Source organism: Thermobia domestica, chromosome 6 (assembly GCF_964235325.1).
Source record: "Thermobia domestica chromosome 6, izTheDome1.hap1.1, whole genome shotgun sequence".
Lineage (NCBI taxonomy): Eukaryota > Metazoa > Arthropoda > Insecta > Zygentoma > Lepismatidae > Thermobia > Thermobia domestica.
In genome coordinates this window covers 99,852,976-99,874,224 of record NC_137459.1, presented here as the reverse complement: position 1 = coordinate 99,874,224, position 21,249 = coordinate 99,852,976, and the positions used below count along the sequence as shown (strand labels likewise).

The following is a 21,249-nucleotide window of genomic DNA, read 5'->3' as shown; positions in this document are numbered from 1 at the left end:
GATCCAGAGGGTTCTGTTTAGATGTCATGCGAAAGTTCTGCTTATGAACTATATTACTTCAACATGCGTATCAAGGCGATAGTAAACGTCGTGAAAATACCATAAATGGGACAAGGAAATATAAAAGTACAACCTTTACATTATCATGTGATCATACAGCCTGGGAATATATAGTAATAGAAACGCAAAGGAGGTGAGGGTATCCACTGGTAAACCGAAACAAGCGCATACAATCCAATCAAAAGAACAGTGTCTGAGCCCAGTGGGAAATGAGTGATCATGTTTCCGTATAATGTGTATGACCTCCAATTGCATTGTGTAGTTGCATGACATACTGACATATTCCTGCGATAATTGTAGTGGCGTTATCATGGGGAAAATGTTTCATTTTATCTTGACAGTGTAAACGAAGTTCTGCAGTGTGTCTAGAGGCAGTACAGGACTTAAAAAAAAAAAAAAAAAAAGTTTTTAACATATTTCACATATATTCAATGCAGTTTATATCTCGTGACATAGGGGGACAGTTCATGTGGCACAAACGTAAGTTATACGCAGGAAGATCCTACTAGTGCTGTACGATGTGAGTGAGCATTATCGTCTACAAACACAATTCTGTCACAATAAATGTTGTGACAAAACGCACCACGTATTGGATAAAGCGCACCATCTGCTCCTGAACACTTAAACTCGCTAATATCTGCTGTGTTCGAAGCCCATACATGATTACCGTCCAATGTTTCCTGCATAATCCCAACAAGGCATACTACCTTCTCTTGTCTATGATTCTCTTCCAGCAATGCCATTATTTTGGTTTAACCTAACTTCGAAATCAACATTGTGAACAGTCGTTTGTAATTTGATATTTGAAACTGTTTTGTAAACACCTCTCGTTACCTATTGAGTCAGTAGCATAAGTGCAGAAGGGATAAACAGAACGCAGGCAGTGACATCTACTGCCTTCGAATAAAATGACTACAGTATTTGTCTGCTGTACGCTCGTGTTTTCGCGGACATCCCACCATTCCCATTACATACCTTTCCCTCAGGGACGTATTTTGAACCACAAAAGCTATATAAATCAAGAAGAAAAATGACTTACCCTTTTTGCTTCGCGTTATCCTCTAGAGAGTGATGAATGCGATCATAATACTGGCCAAGGCAAACGTGACTTTTTTCCCAGCTCTTAAACGAATCGACAGCTTCCCTATAATGCTGAATACTCTTATCCACATCAACGGATACCAGTTCATCATTGTAAGTAGCCAGGAGCAATTTTGCCTGTAAAATTGAAAATACTTATATAGTTATGTCGAATATACATGTAATATCATTTAATAATGTGTAACCGACTAGTTACAGTGTATCTGGTGTCTTAATTTTTTTAAAAAAAATCTTGGTCCCTGTCCCGATAATTTTTACACCCACTGTATAAATTTCTCTAATTTACATCCCCAATCCGTTTCGTCTTCACCCAGATGAAAATTATTTGTAAGTTTAGGAAAATTTGGTGTGTAGGTTCTCAGGAAATAACTTCTTTTTATTTATTCGTCTATTTTTCTTCATAATTTTCTTGTATATGGTCATCTCATTTCTTGTATATGGTACATATTATTTCAATATAATCCATATTTTAGCAATTGGATAGAATTTCTTCTGAATTATCACCAATCCGAAATTAGGTAGGACACATAAGACCCCCTCCTGCCCGATGATACCCATATCCTGCTGAAATCGGGTTTTATCCAGTCTTAACCATTTCCTATTCGTTTTGTAATGCCGCCGCGAGAAAATTCTGTGCCGTGATTAGAAATTGTACGCAACCTCAGTGCTTCGGCGCACTTCTAGTTAGCTTTTGTGATATAGACATCGATGAGGTAATATGCAAAAAGCCGAGCTGTGTAAATCTGTACAGGACCGAGTGGAAATCTACTGAATATAAGGTAAAATAGTTTACAATATGATATAAACGGCAGTTTAAACGAAGAATAGGACAGGATTATTTAATAAATAATAATAAAAAAAAAAATATTCCATCGAAAGGAAAAGCAGTTATAGTAAATATGGAGTCCAAGATTACCGACGCCATGTTAGTAATAACGAATTCTACTGGACAGGATTAAAAGTGAAAGCAGATGTTCATTTCCGGTTTTGTGACCTAGAACCTACAATCAGAGATTAGCTTTCCCTTCGAGATTTTTCCTTCATCTACTGTAAACTTGTTAGGTCTGGTAGCCTGTCCATTGTATTTTTTTTAATTCAGTGTAGTATGTTTGTGTGATAGACAGGACATGGCGGTATACAATATTTTCGAGTCAAGTGAGTTAGCTACTAAAATGTGCGAGTAAATTTCAGCAGGGACTCCCATTTACTTTTATTTGATGTAGCTTCCAAAAATTAATATGGGTTGACTTAAGAAGTGAAGGTTCCTTTCCTTCAGAAAGGAATCTTCCTCAACCACTTTGTTGGCCAAAGTTCATTTTACAAAATGTAAGTTCTTAATTTCGAGTGCAAGGACTTTTTAGACCTCGCTTCCTCCCTTTCACGTCAGAGCCGATCGAAATAGTGTTTCTGATTTTTAAGAAATGTGTACCCATATTTAGTGTAGACACGTAGGTTTCCATTCTGTGTAGTGATATGTGTTTATTTGTGTAATTAATAGCGTGTGATATCTAGTGAGTAAATGTGAAGTGCGAGTGAGTGTGTTTCGGTTATTTATCTACTGACAATGTATTTCGAAATATTAATCATTCATCTCTGTTTAGGATTAAACCAGTGCGCTATCTTGTATATTTCGTTTTGATATGTACAGATTTTTGATCCGTGTAGTCATTCGAACGTTTCGTGCATTTAGTTTATGCCATAAGATGTATAATTTGTCTGCAGATAGTACATAGTACATTTCAAGTGCAAATTCTAATTTTCATATAGTAGCGCCGCCTAACGCGAAACAATGATTGCCTGTCATGAGTCATTTGTCATCTTCCGCACTTTAGTGAGATTAGTAAAGTCAAAATCAGTCGTTTTTTGACTTATATGCAATTTTATTAACCGCTACAACATTGGTAGGTAATTAAATTTCGAGATTACGTTATTAAATGTATATCTATCTATTAAAATGTTACGATACCAATTACGAGCGACCGAGCTCCAACCTATAACTTTAGCTCTCAAATCTTTGATTTACGGTTATTTCTGATTTCACGTTTATAACAAAGACAAATATTTTTAAAAAGGTGCACATTAAATAAATTACTTAAAGAGAGATTTTTCACAAAGTTTATCTTTTAAAATTATTGTTCAAAGCCTTTCCATTTTAATAAGCCTTCTCCGAAATAAATGCAAGTGAATTGTGCTGTCATCTTCCGAGTTCTTTTAAACTATGTTTATATGTTTGTGGTCAATCCTTTCGATAATGAGATCTCGGAAACTACAGGCTCTAGAAAGATGACGTTTTCACTGATCGATTGGAAATTTTGCGTAGATTGTCCAGTTCTAATTGGATATTAAAAAAAAAACATGGTCATTATTTATTTATTACATTTTTTTAGGGTACACTGGAAGCGTTGAAATTAAAAAAAAAAAAAAAAAAAAAAACTAAAGCATCATATCCTATGCGTTATACATTCCAACACCACAATGTATAACGCATAGGAATTATATATACCGAAAATTTCATTCTCTATTCACGGTAAATATTTGAACAGTAACAAAAAATAAACTTCACACTACCCCTTAAACCAGTTCTTCTCAAAGTGTGGGTCGCAACCCATTGGTGGGTCCCGGCCTGCTTTTTGATGGGTCTCGAGAAGTTTCTCTCCTTTTAATTATCAAAATTTTATTTTGATGCAGAAACATATGTTGTGAAGTATTACTCAGAAAATGATAATTGGAAGTGTCTGTTACTGAAATGAAAAGTAAGTGCTTACTCAGAGCCCTGCCCTATTGTACAGTCAGTACAGATGCTGGGTAAGGATGGAAAGATAATGGGTGAGTCAAAATCTGTCACCGGATAGGGCACTACGACGGAACTAGTCTTAGTTCTGTGTTACCTTTCTATGGAAACACTTTAACCCTCTTTGCGCAAGCGTACAATTTCATATAACAAATACAGTTATTGAGAAAGAAATTTACATGACACTTGCTCAATAGTCACCGACTGACGTTCTTGTACCGACAGGACACTATATTCATATATTTACATTACAATTTAATTTGAAAGTGAGATATTTACGATAGATATGAAAGCAACCAACTAAATTTTGCTTTATTAAGATGTAAGCATCGAGCTGCACTTTGTAACATTCGTGGTCGCTCGGGGTGTTTACAACATTCCCAAATAAATTTCATTTTAATCACTCATAGGTACTGTTATTAAACGAACTGCATTGGAGATATGGTTTACAAAATTTAACTGTTTTGAAATACACCAAAATTACGTAGAATGCCAATGTGTATTTGAAGAAAAGTAGGTGGGCCACAAAATACTTTTTATTTAATGTGGGTCGCAGTAACAAGAAGTTTGAGAACCACTGCCTTTAACGGAATTAGCGGTTGTGAAAACAATATCCCGTCGTTAAAGGGCAGTGATTATTAATGTTTTGTAACATTTAGCTATTGAAGTATGATCTGTTTCGTATAACGATGTGAATATTGGAATAGAGATAAGCAGAATTTTAGATGCGAGCGAGCGTAAATAAAACAAGTTATCTATTACTGTTAATGAACAGTATTAAGAGTAGGAATTTTCAGTTCGCGAAGCTGATGCAGAAGTCTCATTTACACAACAATATTTACTTAGAAATGCAAACAAATAAATAGTACTAAATTTTGTTCGTATATACGGTACCAGCATATATATATATATATATATATATATATATATGTATGTATGTTTCGCAGGGTTGAAATGAAAATTTAAATGCGCAACTCCGTTTCTCATGTGTTTAGTACCCGTAAAATATGCTGTTTTTGTTTTTAATGGCAGCGATTTAAACGTCATCGGAAAGAACATTGATCATCTCGGCGACCCCGAAAACCATGGACTCGACACTAATATTGGTCATTTTCGATCATTTTATTATCTCCCCCTTTCTCAAGTTGCGGGGCTGAATTTAGCTTTAAACGGGATTGGGAGTATCGCCGGTAATCTCAGCGACCCGGAAACTATGAATTCGACACTAATATGGGTTATTTTTGATCAGTTTTATGTATTTCAATCCCCCCCCCCTCAAGATGCGGGGCAGAATTTGGATTTAAACAGCACCAGAAGTGTCACTGTTCATCTCGATGACACCAAGAACTATAGATTCAACACTAATATCGGTCATTTTCGACCATATATACAATGGCGGACTCAGGATATGATCAAGGGAGGGGCTAAACCATAGTTTGCCGCTTTATTCAGTGTAAAGCATGACTGAAGTCCATTTTATCCAGTGTATACCTGAGCGTCAAGGGGGGCTATAGCCCCCCTTAACTCCTCTGCGGGCCATGGCATCGGAAGTGTCATCGTTCATTTCAGCGACCCCAAAAAATGTGAATTCAGCAGTAATATCGGTCATTTTCGATCATTTTTAAATCTCTTCCTCCCCCTCTCCCAAGTTGCGGGGTTGAATTTGAATTTAAACGGGATCGAAAGTATAAAGTTCACCTAAGCGAATCAGAAAACTGTAAACTCGACAGTGATAGTGGACATTTTCGATCCATTTTTATATCTCTCTTTCTCCCATTCCCCCAAGTAGCGGGGCTGATTTTGGACTTAAATCGGATCGGTAATGTCACTGTTCATCTGAATGATCCCGAAAACTATGGATTAGACACTAATATTGGTCATTTTCGATCATTATTATATACAGAGTCTTCCAAAAGTCCTGCAAAAAAGTAAAAATCTGTAACATTGAAAGTACTACTTACAATTTTGTATTTTGTTTGTAATGTTTAGTGGAAATGTTAAAAATTTTGTTGGCAACAATGAGCGGATGTAAACGTTGACGGACAGATGGTTCTGTATTATAAATAGATTTACGAATATACTCAGTCTACTTCGATAATTGGAGTTGATAACTACTCACCAAAGTAGACTAACAAGTAAAGGGTCCAAATGGATGAATCGAGTTGCGGGATGAGACATAGTGCGTTTGATAGAGGATGTGAAAATATGTATATGTGCAAAGTTATAGCGGCTGAGCGTCATAAGAAACGGAGACGGAGGGGGTCAAAGTTGGTGGGGAAGGCCTATGCTATGTTATAGAAATACATCAAATAAAGTGTTGAGTCGTAAAAATAGTGAAAGATAGACAATACAAACAGTAGTAGTTTCACATATTGGCAAAAGAAGAATGGGCAGAGTAGATCATGAACCTCCACCGCCATCTTGATATCCGCCATTTTGAAATCTGTGATATTGTTTGAAATGGAAAGGTAGTCATGTGATATATCAATTAGGGCCAGCAAGTTCTCAAAAAGTCAATTATGAGCTTTAGTGATCATTATCTGTACTTATTTGGAAGATTTAGGATCAACTTTATAGTTACTCCTTTTGACAAAAATCTAGGAGCCTGATACTTATATGTTGAAAGTTTGGATTATCACGAAAACGAATTTAAGTTAAACATATCTACAAGCCAAGAAAACTAACAGTGAAATTTGATATCCAAGGTATATATTAGTGCATTATTATTTATGACATTATTCCGATTTGTTTCATATAGTGCCGAAGAGAACTGTTCGGAACTGTCTGGAAGAACCGTTTCCGCTTTGTTTTTCGCTTTTAGTTAAAAAGAGTGTGGAGTTTATATAGCTACCTTTCGTTAAATGACATACTTACTAATATAGATAATAATAAAATCTGATAGATTGGAATGCAATTACAACGTACTGTATGTAGACCACTATTTTTTTCACAACTTGCTATATTTTCACTCAACTTTCTTTGTCCACCTTCATAAGCAAAAGTAATTTGGGACGAGCGTAGCATGTGATATCTGGATGAAAAGTGGGCTACTGCAGTCGATTGTATTTTCATAATAATCCAAACTTTCAATATATGAGTATCAGTCTCCTAAATTTTCGTAAATAACTGTAAAGATGATCCTAAATCTTCCAAATAAGTACAAGTAACGATCACTAAAGTTCATAATTGACTTTTAGAGAAGCTGTTGGCCCTAACATATATCACATGACTACCTTTCCATTTCAAAAAAATCACAATTTCAAAATGGCGGCGGAGGTTCATGATCTACTCTGCCCATTCTTCTTTTGTCAATATGTAAAACTGCTACTCTCTGTATTGTCTATCTTTCACTATTTTTATGACAACACTTTATTTGATGTATTTCTATAACATAGCATAGGCCTTCCCCACCAACTTTGACCGTCTCAGTTTCTTATGGCGCTCAGCCGCTATAACTTTGCACATGTACATATTTTCATACCCTCTATAAGACACACTATGTCCCATCCCGCAACTCGATTCATCCATTTGGACCCTTTACTGGTAAGTATAATTCTACATATAGGGCTTTTAGCTTACTTTTTATACTTCCAAACTATCGCTTAAGCTTAAAAAAATACATATATCCAGAATTTATTCTTAAGTCCTCTTAAATCAATAGTTCATACGGTTTTATGTCAACGATTGTTTTCTTTCTTTATTTTCATCATTAACTTGGTCTTTCAATGAAATTAAAATAAATAAAGAAAAAGTGAACGATGTATTTTGAAATTCGGATCCGTCATACTTAATATATTTTTAATTCACACGAAAAGTTTACACTGAATAGCATAAATGTTTCAGAAAGATATACGGTATACATACTTGTCCAACGACCGGACTTTTATCTCTAGAATTTGGAAAACAAATCTTTAACACAATTTTAGTGTTATTTAAAAAAGTGATTAATTTGTCTTCAACGATGTAAAGTTCTTAAATTACACGTTTTATACATCACATAGAAAAAAAAAAAACTGGTTTCTTGTATTCAAATCATCTTATTTCTACAAGTGTGAACAAGTTTCACAATATAATACATACAGCAGCTTGAGTTATGTTCTAAGGCATTAAGGAAAGACACAGAGAGAGAGTTAAAACTGTAAGCAAATTCCAAAAACGGAGGCTTTTGATGAGTCATTAGTTGCTCAATATACTTCCTAGTGCATCACTAAATAATTTCTCGTTTCATCCTTATATTCATCGATGGACTATTTGAGGCCTGAAAAGTTGATTTTGAGTTTAACGTCCCTTTCAGCAGCGAGGCTACATGAGACTGGACATACTGAATAACGTGCAATCCGAACCACATGAGCTCCTGCCAGGAATTTGAAAAGTTAAGTATTTATATTTAGAGTATTCAGTAAATCGTCATGTAAGGAACTCTTACTTTAATTTTTACATGTAATACTTCATCTACTTGGAAGAAAACCAGCACAAATGTTAATTTGTTCCTATTTTCACAACGTGCAGTTGAAGCTTTTTGCTAAAATCAAAAATGCTGATAACAAACCTTGTGTATATAGATGTCAGCGATTTTTTCTTTCTTTTGAACGATCTACTGTTTTCTACGTAGTTATGTATACATACACAGTATATGCAGTTTATTTAAAAGTGACTTCTTTTTCCTTTATGCAAGAGATCTCTATGCCTCTGGTAGCTTTTATTGAAAAAAAAATTAGTTTGAATGTTTTAAAAATTGTTATTTAAATATTTATTTAAGGGAACTGAATCTCCTAGCATGCAGCTTAGTAACATCCAAACAAGCATATAATTTTCACGTTTAATTACCATCTCAGTATGATATGGAATTTAATTTTATATAACAGATTTATGCGACCATTATGCCACGTTAAGATGAATTATTGGCTTCACTAGGTACATAAATTCTACCGTATTAAGAAAAAATTAATACTCTGAATCTCAATAATACCTGCACTTCTATATACCTAAAACTGTATTAGATAAAAGATAAGATTAGTTTATTATCACAGACCTGAGCACGATGTTTTTGCTGCTCTGGATCAGAAGACCAACTTGGAATATGTAATTCACTTGGGTCAGGATAAAACATTTCTATTCCTCTCCGCAATGTCTCCAAGGCACGGGAATGGTCAGAACCTTGCCAAAAATATCGAGCTTTCTCGATGAATGATTCTTTCACGCCAAGTTGTTCAGCAGCTAGTATGTGATTGTAAGCTTGATGATGAAAATTCTCCCTGTGAAAATAAAATATCTGTCATTAACACCTGGAACGCCAAGATAATTGGCATCCCACGAAATGCCAAACTCGAATCACTATTTAAATGTTTCGTACTATAAGTTCTTTTTCTCTCCAAAATAAAAGTATTATATAGCATTGACGAATGTATGGATAACTTACGGAATTTCAGGAGTGTGTGTAATAGTTAATATACAAAAAATAACTATAATAATAATAATAATAATAATAATAATAATAATAATAATAATAATAATAATAATAATATTTCTTCTGATGTTCGTCCTTCATTTTACAGCCAATCGGAACTTACTTTTTGGATGGTCTTCGCATTTACCGTTAGTTGAGTCACCAAGACACGGATGATTATGATAAGAACCTTTGCATTTTCGTATGGGAAAGTTACATCGACAGACTAGATCCACGAAGATGGTAATATTTGACTTAAACCAGTGTATAAAGAACATATGCCATAACATTTGAATGGTCAATCAACATTTCACTTTGCATTTCTGATGGAGTATTGTGTCAAATGACGATACAATGTTATATGCTCGCATTGCTCCATCGAGTATTTAGAGATGTAGCATCAGGTGTGAGTGAATATTTATATCCAAAAACTTTGACGTTTAATTGCGTGAATTTACTAGCGAAAGGAATCGTGAAAATTAAAATGCCAAAGGTTCAGCAGAGTATTGTATGACTCGAAGTAGATAGATGTTGACGCTTTATTGTCTTTAGTATTTTCTTTCACGAATGTCAAGCAACAAATGTAAATTGATGTGTCTGCAAAACAATCCATCTAATTCGGCAGTGTTGGAGCCAAGAGGATTTCTTTTGTCAACTGCCCTCATACAACATCTGTCTCTTTACAAATTGTGCCGTTGTGTCGTCCAGCTGAAGTCAAGTTTCTGTAGGCAGTATTTTGCGAACGTAGGTGACCCTATTGTTAATGAAATAAGGTGGATATGAAAGTGAGACAAACGTATTAGAGTAGGGTTTCTAATGTCAGAAATTACAGCTCCCGCTCGATTTGAGTGCTAAGTTTGATGTTTTTGTTGAAACTTATAGAAAAGGTTAGTAGATTTCCAATTTTTAAGGTGCCATTTTTTGTTTTTACATTTTTATCATTTTTCAAGATGGCGCCCAAAATGGCCATCTCATTAAAACTAGAATACTTTAAGTAGATTTCTTTAGAAGATTCCTATTGCAGACGCTCATAAATTACGGAAAATTTCTATGTATTTTCTCCGATTATCACATCCTGACACGAAAACCACCCCCACTTCAAATGTTTGTATAATGTACACAATGCTATATAACGTTTTTTAAGAACACACTAACTGCCGCATGTTTTTACGAATTGAAACCAAACTTGGCACAACAATTGGCTGTGTCAATATCTCGGACGATTTCGTTAGCCAGAATGATCGGATGAACAATTTCAAAGTATCGTCCATTTGAACTTTTAAAAAATCGTAATTTATTCAATTATAAACCGGTCGCCATCAAATTTGGTCAAAAGATAGATGTCTACAATACATTAGGTATGTGCGAAAATCAGAACGATCAGTTAGAAAATTTCAAAATGACGGCCGCTCAAAGAAATATACCTGTCCTTTGCGGCCCTGTGGTAAAGGTGTATTTTAATTTATTTTTCTAGTGTGGATGTCAAGTAATACGTTTATTGGAATAAAATCAGCAGATATAACACTGAAAATTATTTTACATCATACAATTGCAGATGGAATATAATACTGTGATTACTGCTATTATAATACTGGAGTATAATACTAATACTGACTCTAGATATAATACTGAAAATCATTTTACTCTATAGTCCATACATGAAGACGAGCGCTCGCGTATATATGTACATATGTATTTTTTGGTAATTAACTAACTCTAACTCTATGGCCCATGGGACCCGGAGGTTCAATGCCGCGTTCACAAAAGCTCTCCACTGACTTCTATCCTTAGCTAACTGCATCCAGTTTCTACTTTGTATTCCAATCTCTGCGAGATCCATCTTAATATTGTCCTCCCATCTGCGCCTAGGTCTCCCTAATGGTAGTTTTCCGATTCGTCTTCCAGTCAAGACTTTGAAAGCGTTTCTACTTTCTTCTATTCTAGCTACACGACCTGCCCACCTAAGCCTCCTAGACTTGACGACCCTAACAATGTTGGGTAAACCGTATAAAATATGTAGTTCCTCGTTATGAAGTTTCCGCCATTCCCCATTCCCGTTCCTCTTGGGTCCGAATATTCGTCTCAGGATCTTGTTCTCAAATACTTTCAGTCTATGTTCTTCCCTCAGAGTAAACGACCATGTTTTGCAACCATACAGAACAACAGCCATGATTGTCGTTTTGTATATTTTAAACTTCAGATTCCTCGATAGAATTCGCGACGACAAGAGATTTTGAACCGAGCAGTAACACGAATTCCCTGCTTTTAGTCGACATTTAATTTCTTCGTGAATATGATTTTCGTCTGAAATGAAAATGAAATCTTGAGTTTTACGTCCCACGGTTATGCCGGTAGGCTAAAGGAGACGGTGATGAGAGATGAGTGAAATGGTGGAATGAAGAAAGTGGGAGGAAACGGGAGAACCCCGAGAAAACCCACGAGCACGGTGTTTGTCCACCACAAAGTTCACTTGGCGGAGGCTGGGATCGAACCCGGGACCCCAAGCACCAGAGGTGAACGCTCTACCACTGAGCCACCGCGCCCCCCATATTTTCGTCTGTTAATACTGATCTTAGATATTTGAAACTATCCACTTTTTCAAAAGTATTATTTAATATTTTAATGCATCCATAATTTGCCGTATTACAGTCCCGACGCACTTCCATGTATTTGGTTTTCTCTGCATTTACTTCTAAACCCATGCCCCTGCAAGCATTTAATAAGATCTCTGTATTTCTTTCTATTGTTCTCCTATCATTCCCTATTAAATTTACATCATCAGCATATGCCATAACCTGGTGAATACCGTTCAACTAGGCCCTGGTTGCTATCTTTGATTTTCCTTATAGCGTATTCCAGAACAAAGTTAAAAAATAGTGGCGACAACGCATCTCCTTGTTTCAGTCCATTCTCGACGTGAAAGGTCGGGGACAAATATTTTCCTACCCGGACTTTACTTTGGGATTCATTTAAACATATCTTAATTAATCTAATTAGCTTTCTCGGTATTCCAAGTTCTCTAAGATCATTGTATAATGTTTCTCTCCTAACCGAGTCGTACGCCTTTCTAAAATCAATAAATATTTGATGTACCGGGGTATTGTATTCCCACTTTTTTCGAGTATTTGGCGAATGGTAAATATTTGGTCGATAGTTGATCGATTTCGTCTAAATCCGCACTGATAATCTCCAATAATTTCATCTGCGTATGGGGTCAATCTTGCTAATAGAATATTTGAAAGGATTTTATAAGATGTTGACAAAAGAGAAATGCCTCGATAATTGTTACAGTCAGATGTTTCGCCTTTCTTGTGAATTGGAACAATGGTTGATTCTTTCCACTCTTGTGGCAATTCTTCCTTGTTCCATATAAGGAGAATGAGTTTGTGTATCTTGTTCCACAATTTTTCGCCTCCAGCTAAAATTAACTCAGCCGGAATTTCGTCTACACCCGGAAATTTGTTTAATTTCTTTATAGCTGTTTCTATTCCTATTCGGTTGGGTTCTGGAATATACGGTTCTGCGGTGTGTATCTCCTTTTCTCCATGCACATTAGTTTTTGGCTGCGTGTTAAGCAAATCGTCAAAGAAATCTTTCCATCTACTTAAGATGCTATCCGTATCAGTGAGAACTGTACCGCCAGAAGTTATATTGGCAGAAAAACTGAACTGTGATTTACTGTTCTATTCGCTGTAACTCAAATCAATGTTGATTTCACACTTATAATAGCAGGTATATGAATAGTCACTGCTGCAGAGAGAAGTACAAGGTAGAAGAGAATTCGTACGGCACTTGCAATTTCCTTTGGTGCATGAAATATTGCATCCACATTTGGTAAGTTCAGTGACACTTAATGGTGCTGGCAGGTTAGGTGATTTTACAGGTACGAAAGAACCGTCTTTAGTAGTTTCCCATCCATTTCCAGACAGAGATGGTAAAAGTGGTTTGGGACATTTATAGCTTTGGGAATCAAAGAAATTACATTCGATCTGGGCATGTATGGCTTCAGGGCTCCCATTATTGGTGATAATTTCTCTCCTTCCAGATTTTTTGTCGAGAATAAGTGCCATCTTAGCTCTGACACAGTGTAAATTTGACTACTTTTCGTATATGCTATACAGATGCATTTTTCAAATGCTTTCATGATGCTTAATGGGTCAAAGCTTTCATCATCAAGACGTTGAAAAGCTATTATATCACTATCACTAGGAAGACTTAGATAAAATTCAATCCACTTCTTATTCGAGATGCCAAAAATAAAAACTTTCCTTCCCACTCTCCTCTCCTGAATGTATGTAAGCCAACAAGTCCTTTGGCTTAAGCGTTACCAATAGAAGTACACTTTTCACGAACATTAATTTTTCTATTCCTCTCTCCTTTCCCAGTGAAAAAATAGATATCACCGTTGACTGAACAGTTGGAGCCTAAGTCCATGAGCAAACTAAAAACATCATCTGGTCAGGTGAAAATACATCAACTTCTTTCTCAATATCACATTCCTGAGAAATAATGTCCTGTACGTGGAGTGGTATCAAAGTATCGGCTTCTTCATGTGTGTGCTCAGTTAAATTAGGGCTGAAGAAATCTGGATTATTGCTGTATGTCTGGGTTCAATAGCCAAATACAATATTAAAATCACTAGCTGCAAAAGAATTTAGTACTGCCTTCCCAAGGCATTATGTTAATTGAGCTTTCGTCTCATTATGTGACAAAGATTTTCAAGGGAACTAGCTTTATGTTTACGTGTCTTTGACGAAAAATTTATGGGAACTATTTGGCCTAGCCTTTTCTTGCGAGTTTGTTCTTTCAATGAATTGTCAATGTACCTGCCAAAAATTAGCCTAGCTTCATCATAACCAACTACCATATTTTGAATGACTCCAGCAAAAGCCTTTGAAAAATCTGCACAAGTATTCATTGATGTCGTTTTTCTTATATACTTCAGGACAGCCATACCATCAATCACCTAATCTTTTATTCTCCATGGTAGGTGAAGAGCATTCATGGTAATGAGATGGCGATGCTCCATTGATAACTGAACATGAGGTGTACTTTTCTATGGCAGAAATGAAAGAGCTGTTGTCAGACGGAATATTACATCTTTTAGATTAACAGCATAAATTTAGACATTAACAGCTCTTGCTAAGTCGAAGTTTACGTTTCTTGAGAAAATAATAATAATTTCACTTCTAGACTGAAAACATACATAAACAAGAGATGAACATAAAACATGGCGGCTATGTTGAACACCATCTTGGAAAAAAATACAAAATTATTCAAAAGATGGCATTCATAATTTTTGAAATCTACATACTAAATACTATATGCTGAAAAAATAAAATCAAACTTCGCATGTAAATCAAGCTGGAGAACACATGACATCATATTATTATCAATCATTTCATGTCTGAAGATGAGTTGTCTAGCACTGAGTGGAAGGCATAAATGAAAACACATTATCTTACATCTCCTCTATTGAGTGGTAATGCATTTTCAGATAAGAAATTTCAGTTCGATCCTGAGAAATATTTTGGATACTTCAAATTTCATAGAAATTGTTGTATACAACAACTGATTAGTCTCGTTATTGGCTTTCACATATGGAACTTCATAACTTTGAAAATAAAGTATGTACATATGAAGGATGACCGACCTGACAGTTTTCTGTTTCAAGACTTTGAAGATGATCTTCAAAAATGTTGCTGTTTATGTGTTGCCCGAAGTTCTGTTGATAAGAGCTTGAGCTATGAACCTATCATAATACGGAAGTCATGGAGCTGAAATGTGTTTTGCTAAACGTCACAGATTAAAATCAATCTGTGCGCTCACAACTGAAGTCTTTTTCTACCATCTTTCTTTCCTCAGTTGCTTTACATTAAATTTTAGCACTGGTGCTAATAAACAAGGAGCTAACCTTTCAATATATCAAATTTTCATTTTTGCTTTTCTTTTCATTGATTTAAGTGAATTTCGTTTTTATCACTTTTTAATAAAATTTCAACTGTTATGATTAAGTATTCTGTCACTCTTACTAAATTGCAATTTTCGTGTTCCACTATATTGTAAGGTTCCGCATGTCCCCATAACATGCGATAACCATGTGTACTAACACGTGCTAATGGTAAACAAAAACAGCGCAGACGACGGACCCGAAGAGGAGTCGCCCACATTCGCCAGTAGTCGGCAAGACGGAGATCACCGATGGCAGCCGACACTCCAGGATAAAAGAGAGCAGCACGCACCATCGAGCATCAATCCGCCCAGGTTGATCGAACCCCCTAAAACCCTTCTCACAACGCTTGGTGACCGAGAGATACCTCACCTTAAGCCCACGACGCTTGGTCACCGGGTTTCTACTCTCTCTCACGACGCCTGGTCACCGAGAGAGAGACCTCACCTGCAAAAGCCCACGACGCTTGGTCACCGGGTTCCTATCTTAATTTTACCCAATATATTAGAGGATCTACTTATTATAATTTTTGTATTTAAGAAAGACTTTTATAATAAAAGGTGAAGGGTGTTACGTGTGATAATTTATCACACTAAATATATATATATATATATATATAAAGGTTAATATGGTCATTGTTATTCTAGAAGGTTATGCTATCAGTTCCCGAATCATTGAGTACTTGAGCGCCTCTAGTGGAAGTTTCTGAACCACATACTTTCGAATGAGCTGCCGGTAGCCTGAACAGCCATTCGAAACGATATATCGAACTTGGCAAGGTTAATCTCGTCTTGATATGTGTACGTATAACGGCCTTTAATGAAAGTTGAATAGTTCTACAAATATAGTGTACTAAATCGAGAATAACGTGAAGTTGATAATAGTTATTATATTGTATACCTATTTATCCGTGTGAGGTTTCGAAGTTTCAATATTTGGTGTGTATTTATATAAGGGTTATAAGAGGCGTACCGAAATATTCCTCCCGAAGGTTGTCAAAGGATGTTCATAACATAATAAATTGGGTGAGTGTAATTTTTGATTATATATATTCTCTTTATATATTTATATTACATAAGGAACAAAATATAGGATTCTAATTGGTTTGATAAAATTCAGGAGGTCTAATATATATATTAGAATAATTATTGAAAGTTGTATTAAAAGCTTACTTCTTGTTGTATAATTTCATAGTACCATTCAACCTAGCTTTTAAAAAAATTTCAAGTTAAAAATCAGATATTTCAATTATCCGTATTACCTCGTTTTCCCACTTTTTTTTTTTTTTTTTTTTTTTTTTTTGAGGATTGAGGATTAATACTATTTTAAGAAGTAATTGCGATAGGAATAGTAAAAATAGCCAATAATTTAGAACGAAACCTGATAGGGATCTCACAGAAAAATTTAAATGCTAACTTTTAATTATATCTTTTATTCATTGAAATTACAAATCCCGCTAACCATTATTTGTCCTGGTTTATATAACCAGCGGCCCAGGACGGAGCACGTAGAGGCACGTTACAAGGGAAAGTCCAAAATCCCGAGTACATTAATTGCTCTACCCTTATAAACTGAAAGAATTTTACAATATTTATCGACCTACAAACCGAAATCTAAGGAAATCTTGAGACGTTTACTCATAACTCAAAGTGAAATTCACGGGTCTTTACCTATAACAAGTAAGTATAACGCAATGTGGCCCATTGGGGGCACGGTAACACACTGGTAGAGTTCTTATCTCTGGTGCGAGAGGTCCCAGGTTCGATCTCCAGACATAAGAGTTTGTGATGGACATCAATCACGTCCGTCGGTTTCTCGGGATACTAGTGTTTCCTATCACATTCTCATTCCACCAATTCTTCCATGATCATTCATCCGTTTCCTATAGTCTACAGAGTATAATTGGGAATGTAAAACCAGAAACTTCATTTCAATTCACTGCCATGAGACTCCAGTATGTTAAAAAAGAAAAAAAGAAAAGAAAAAAAAAAGAAAGAGCACAGAGATAATTTGTGGAAGGAGTTTAATTTCTAGAGGTAGTGAGCTTAAACTAAACTTTCATTTTCTTTTTAAATTTAAGATGTAACAAATGACCTACAAATACGATCTCTCATTGCAATACAAAACGTGAAAATGCAGCTTTGTACTATGTAGACACAACCTTATCTACCATATTCATTAATATAACTTACATATAATTTTGTCTTTGTGTAATACTTAGTAATATGCAGTTTAGGAGAAATACCAGAAAAATAAATAACTGTTGATTACTCAAAATGGAATTCAGCAGTACTCTTAGATGTAAACTCATAAGCGTCTTAGCACGGTCACACATTTACTCCAAGAATAATATGAGTCCTCATGGAAATTTATCGTACGCTGAGAATGTACAATGTACACTTCTTTTGCCATAGCTAAATTTGCGCTACTGAAAATGTCTGGAATAGTAATCCTTATGTCTGTGCACGTTAAAAGAACAAGAGAGTCAGTTCTCATTGTAATTAATATGAGTGGTTTTCTAACAATCAAATCATGGAAAGATTTACTTACATTGTAATAAAATCGAACTCATGCACTCATTCGACTTGAGTTCTGTTCGGATTAAACATTTATGGTTTTCTTTACCTTAGTCGGATTTCTGGACTTCTTGGCGTGCAATAGACATCCTATTTTAAATTGACCATTTCTTCTGGTCAAATAGAACCAAGATATTACTCAAATTGCTACATATACATAACGATTCTATGTGAGAAAAATTACAACAGTAGAGTAAGCTTTATTAATTCGAAATAGCATTACGAAGCACACACGTATTATAGAAGCAGAAGAAATTATGCAAGTTACAAACAAACAAACAAACAAACAAACAAATAAACAACAACGACAACAACAAAAGTTTTCTGAATTCTTGTATACTTATTTGAAAAATTTACTTTAAAGAACTTACTTGCTTGCTACTTGAGCACTTTTTAAGTGAAGCTTTCCAATTTCTTCAGTGATTAAAGCAGAAAGACTTTCACTTGAACCGAATCGATCCCTCATCAGTGTTAACACACTTCTTCTCATATCCAATATAGGTTGGATTATTCTTGAAGTTTGACGAACAACATCAAGTCTTACATTCCAATCATCGAACAATACTTTCAACTGTCTACCCAAAACTTCATCAGTAGTTTGGTGGCTGAGAAACGAATTTGTCAAGTCAGCACATCTCTGAAGTTCACTTAACATATGCAACCTAAAAATAAAATCAACAAGTTTAAACATATCGAAAACGCTTCTTTAAAAAGCACAACACATTTGTTTTTCTTTCTCCTTCTATTAACAGGTAAAACTAAGCGACAGTTAGAACTTTTGAGCAGTCATGTTTCCAACATTAACAGCCACACAAAATAAATAATACTTATATGACACTTACGAACACAATATTGAAGGCAAAATTGCGTAGCATATTAATTTATATATATATATACCGATACTTTTCAATTTTAATAGTAATACCTGAAAACAGTGCAACTTACCACACTAATATAAAGCTGAAACATCTTCGCCATCAAAACAACCATAATGCGACGTGGAACGGAGTCATAGATGTTCTGAATGGTAACATGTGGAATTACACCACTCTCCGTGCAGTGCATCACTCAGCTTTGTGAGAGAGTATAGAGGTGAAAATTTGCAACACAATCATGTCCCCACAATGGATCACAGAAGTTCAGGTCTAGGTATTGAATGAGCCAGGGTAGATGTTCAACTTCACTCTGATGTTCCTCAAACCACGCCGCAATAACTCCAGCTGTGTGTATGCGCGTATTATCATCATCGTCATTCCCAAAAACACCTGGACCATAGGAAGGACATGGCCCCTAAAATGGCGACATAACCACGATCGGTGAGCGTCAGCACAGGACTCACTGGAAACTAAGATTGTACCGATCATAACATCAGAGACGCCGGCATGTTTCACAGCTGGACGAAGACACTGCGGGTCATACGCTTCTTTAGGCGTCCGCCACATTAACACGGATCGTAGTTTGAAATAAGGTTAACGAAGACTCATTCAAGCACATTTTCACTCATCAGCGGTTCATGCTACATGTTCCCAGCACCACTGACGTCGTGCTAAAGCGTGATGATCTCTTAGCAGTGGTCTCACTCGTCCAACCCAACCCCGCATGTCCATCTTTGTCACGTAACTCGCACCAGATTATGGGGGTTGCTGCTTAAGTTACTCCTTGACTTACACCACAGTCACACGACGGTTCTGAGTGACAATACGCTTTAATTCGCGATGGGAGCTACCACTGAGGGTTTTCCTCTGACCACTCTTCCTCTTCGTCGATGTCGTTTTGCAATGAGTGTAATTCCTTGTAGATGTCCCTAGCGACACACCCAACGCACTTGTAACTTTCGTCACATTTGCATCATATAATCGAGCAAAATATACTTGCCATCTTTGGAAATCAGAGAAATCGCCCATTTTACATCATCACTGTCTGCTGAGTTCATTGCACACTGCCGTTCTAGTGCTCCCCACGTAACATTGAGTTTGCCGTAACATACCACTAACAGCGTCGGAGTTACGCTCGTCACCTGACTGCTACAAACTCAGATATCTAATGTGTTTCCAACTCCTCGTGTTTCCATTAAATTGATAGGTCTATGTATTTATTGAGCCACTTCCTCTCCTGAGGATACGCACGGGGGTGAATTTCGATTTAAGCGGCATCGACAAAGTCACTATTCATTTTATGGATTGAAAACTGATATTGAGCGTTTTCTATTACTTTTACACGTCACCCTCTTCCCGCTCCAGCTCATATTGATTGAGATGAACTTCGACTTGAACAACGTCGGGAATGCTACTAATAATCGCAGCAACTCCAAAAACTACGGGTTGGACATTAAGATCGGGAGTTTTCGATTATTTTTACGTAAACTTGTGTTTCTATCAGGGTTGGCTGGTTTAAACCAAGGTGGTTTAAACCAGCTGGTTTTTTCAAAAAAAACAACTGGTTTAAACCAAAAAACAAAAATCTTCGCAAAAGTGTAAGTGTTTGTAAAATCTTGATGAACACACATTTGTGGGTTATCACGTTTCACTCCCGTATATTATTCGTATTATATTCAGACCTAAATTCCCCATTCATTACTCAAAAAGATTATACTACAAAAGCAACTTTTTTTTTAAAGTTTATAAATGTTTATTTTGTGATTTTTTGTAGTTATTATTATTGTTATGTAATTGCAATCGAAGAAAAATTCTAAATATTGTTTCGTTTCAATGTTTACTATTGATAAAATACATCGAAAATGCCGTAATTTGTGTGTGTGTGTGGGGAGGGGGTCATACAGACCCCACGAAAGGCATTTAGTGAAATAAGTATCTTTGGTATCTATTTATGTATAAATGAGTCTGAGCCAAAGTGGACTCAAATAATTCGTATCTTTATTCACTTTTCTTATTGATATGCAGATTAAGTCGGTGTATTTCTTTAATTTGGACCAATAAAGGTCGTTGTTAACTAACTTGAACTAAATTAGTTCTTCTGTACTCCGTAGTACTTTGAAATTGTTCATATGTAATTCTGTGTAATGGTTTCACTTGTGCAACTGTTAATCTTTTCGTTCTTCTGAAATGACTCTTGATAGTTATATTAAGAAGCATGTAAAGATCAGTACAACGTATTTTTATCAGGATTCCTTCGTGGTGATTCGGCAGACGTATCGCATTTGAGGCCAATTAGTCCTGGTTCCGAGTTCAAATGGAGGACAATTTCTCTCGGATGTAACTCGAGAAGCGGTTTTTATTCCGCTTTAAGCTTATGTGACCCCTTCCAGCATAACCCAGTTGTTGCATAATAACATCAAGGCGAAACAAACTTATTTCTGTCCATATAT

At 35.8% G+C, this 21,249-nt stretch overlaps 1 protein-coding gene across 4 annotated transcripts in view; it reads right to left on the bottom strand.

Moving 5' to 3' along the window:
• LOC145688127 (serine/threonine-protein kinase ATR-like) overlaps nt 1-21,249 on the bottom strand; it is a 381,701-nt gene that overhangs the window by 72,242 nt on the left and 288,210 nt on the right. For all 4 annotated transcript variants that reach the window (XM_081761899.1, XM_081761900.1, XM_081761902.1 and 1 more), the window contains 3 exons: nt 18,296-18,586; nt 8,985-9,207; nt 1,100-1,278 (listed from right to left, as the gene is read on the bottom strand). In XM_081761899.1, the coding sequence (XP_081618025.1) occupies nt 1,100-1,278; nt 8,985-9,207; nt 18,296-18,586 (693 nt within the window). The remainder of the gene's footprint in view (nt 1-1,099; nt 1,279-8,984; nt 9,208-18,295; nt 18,587-21,249) is intronic.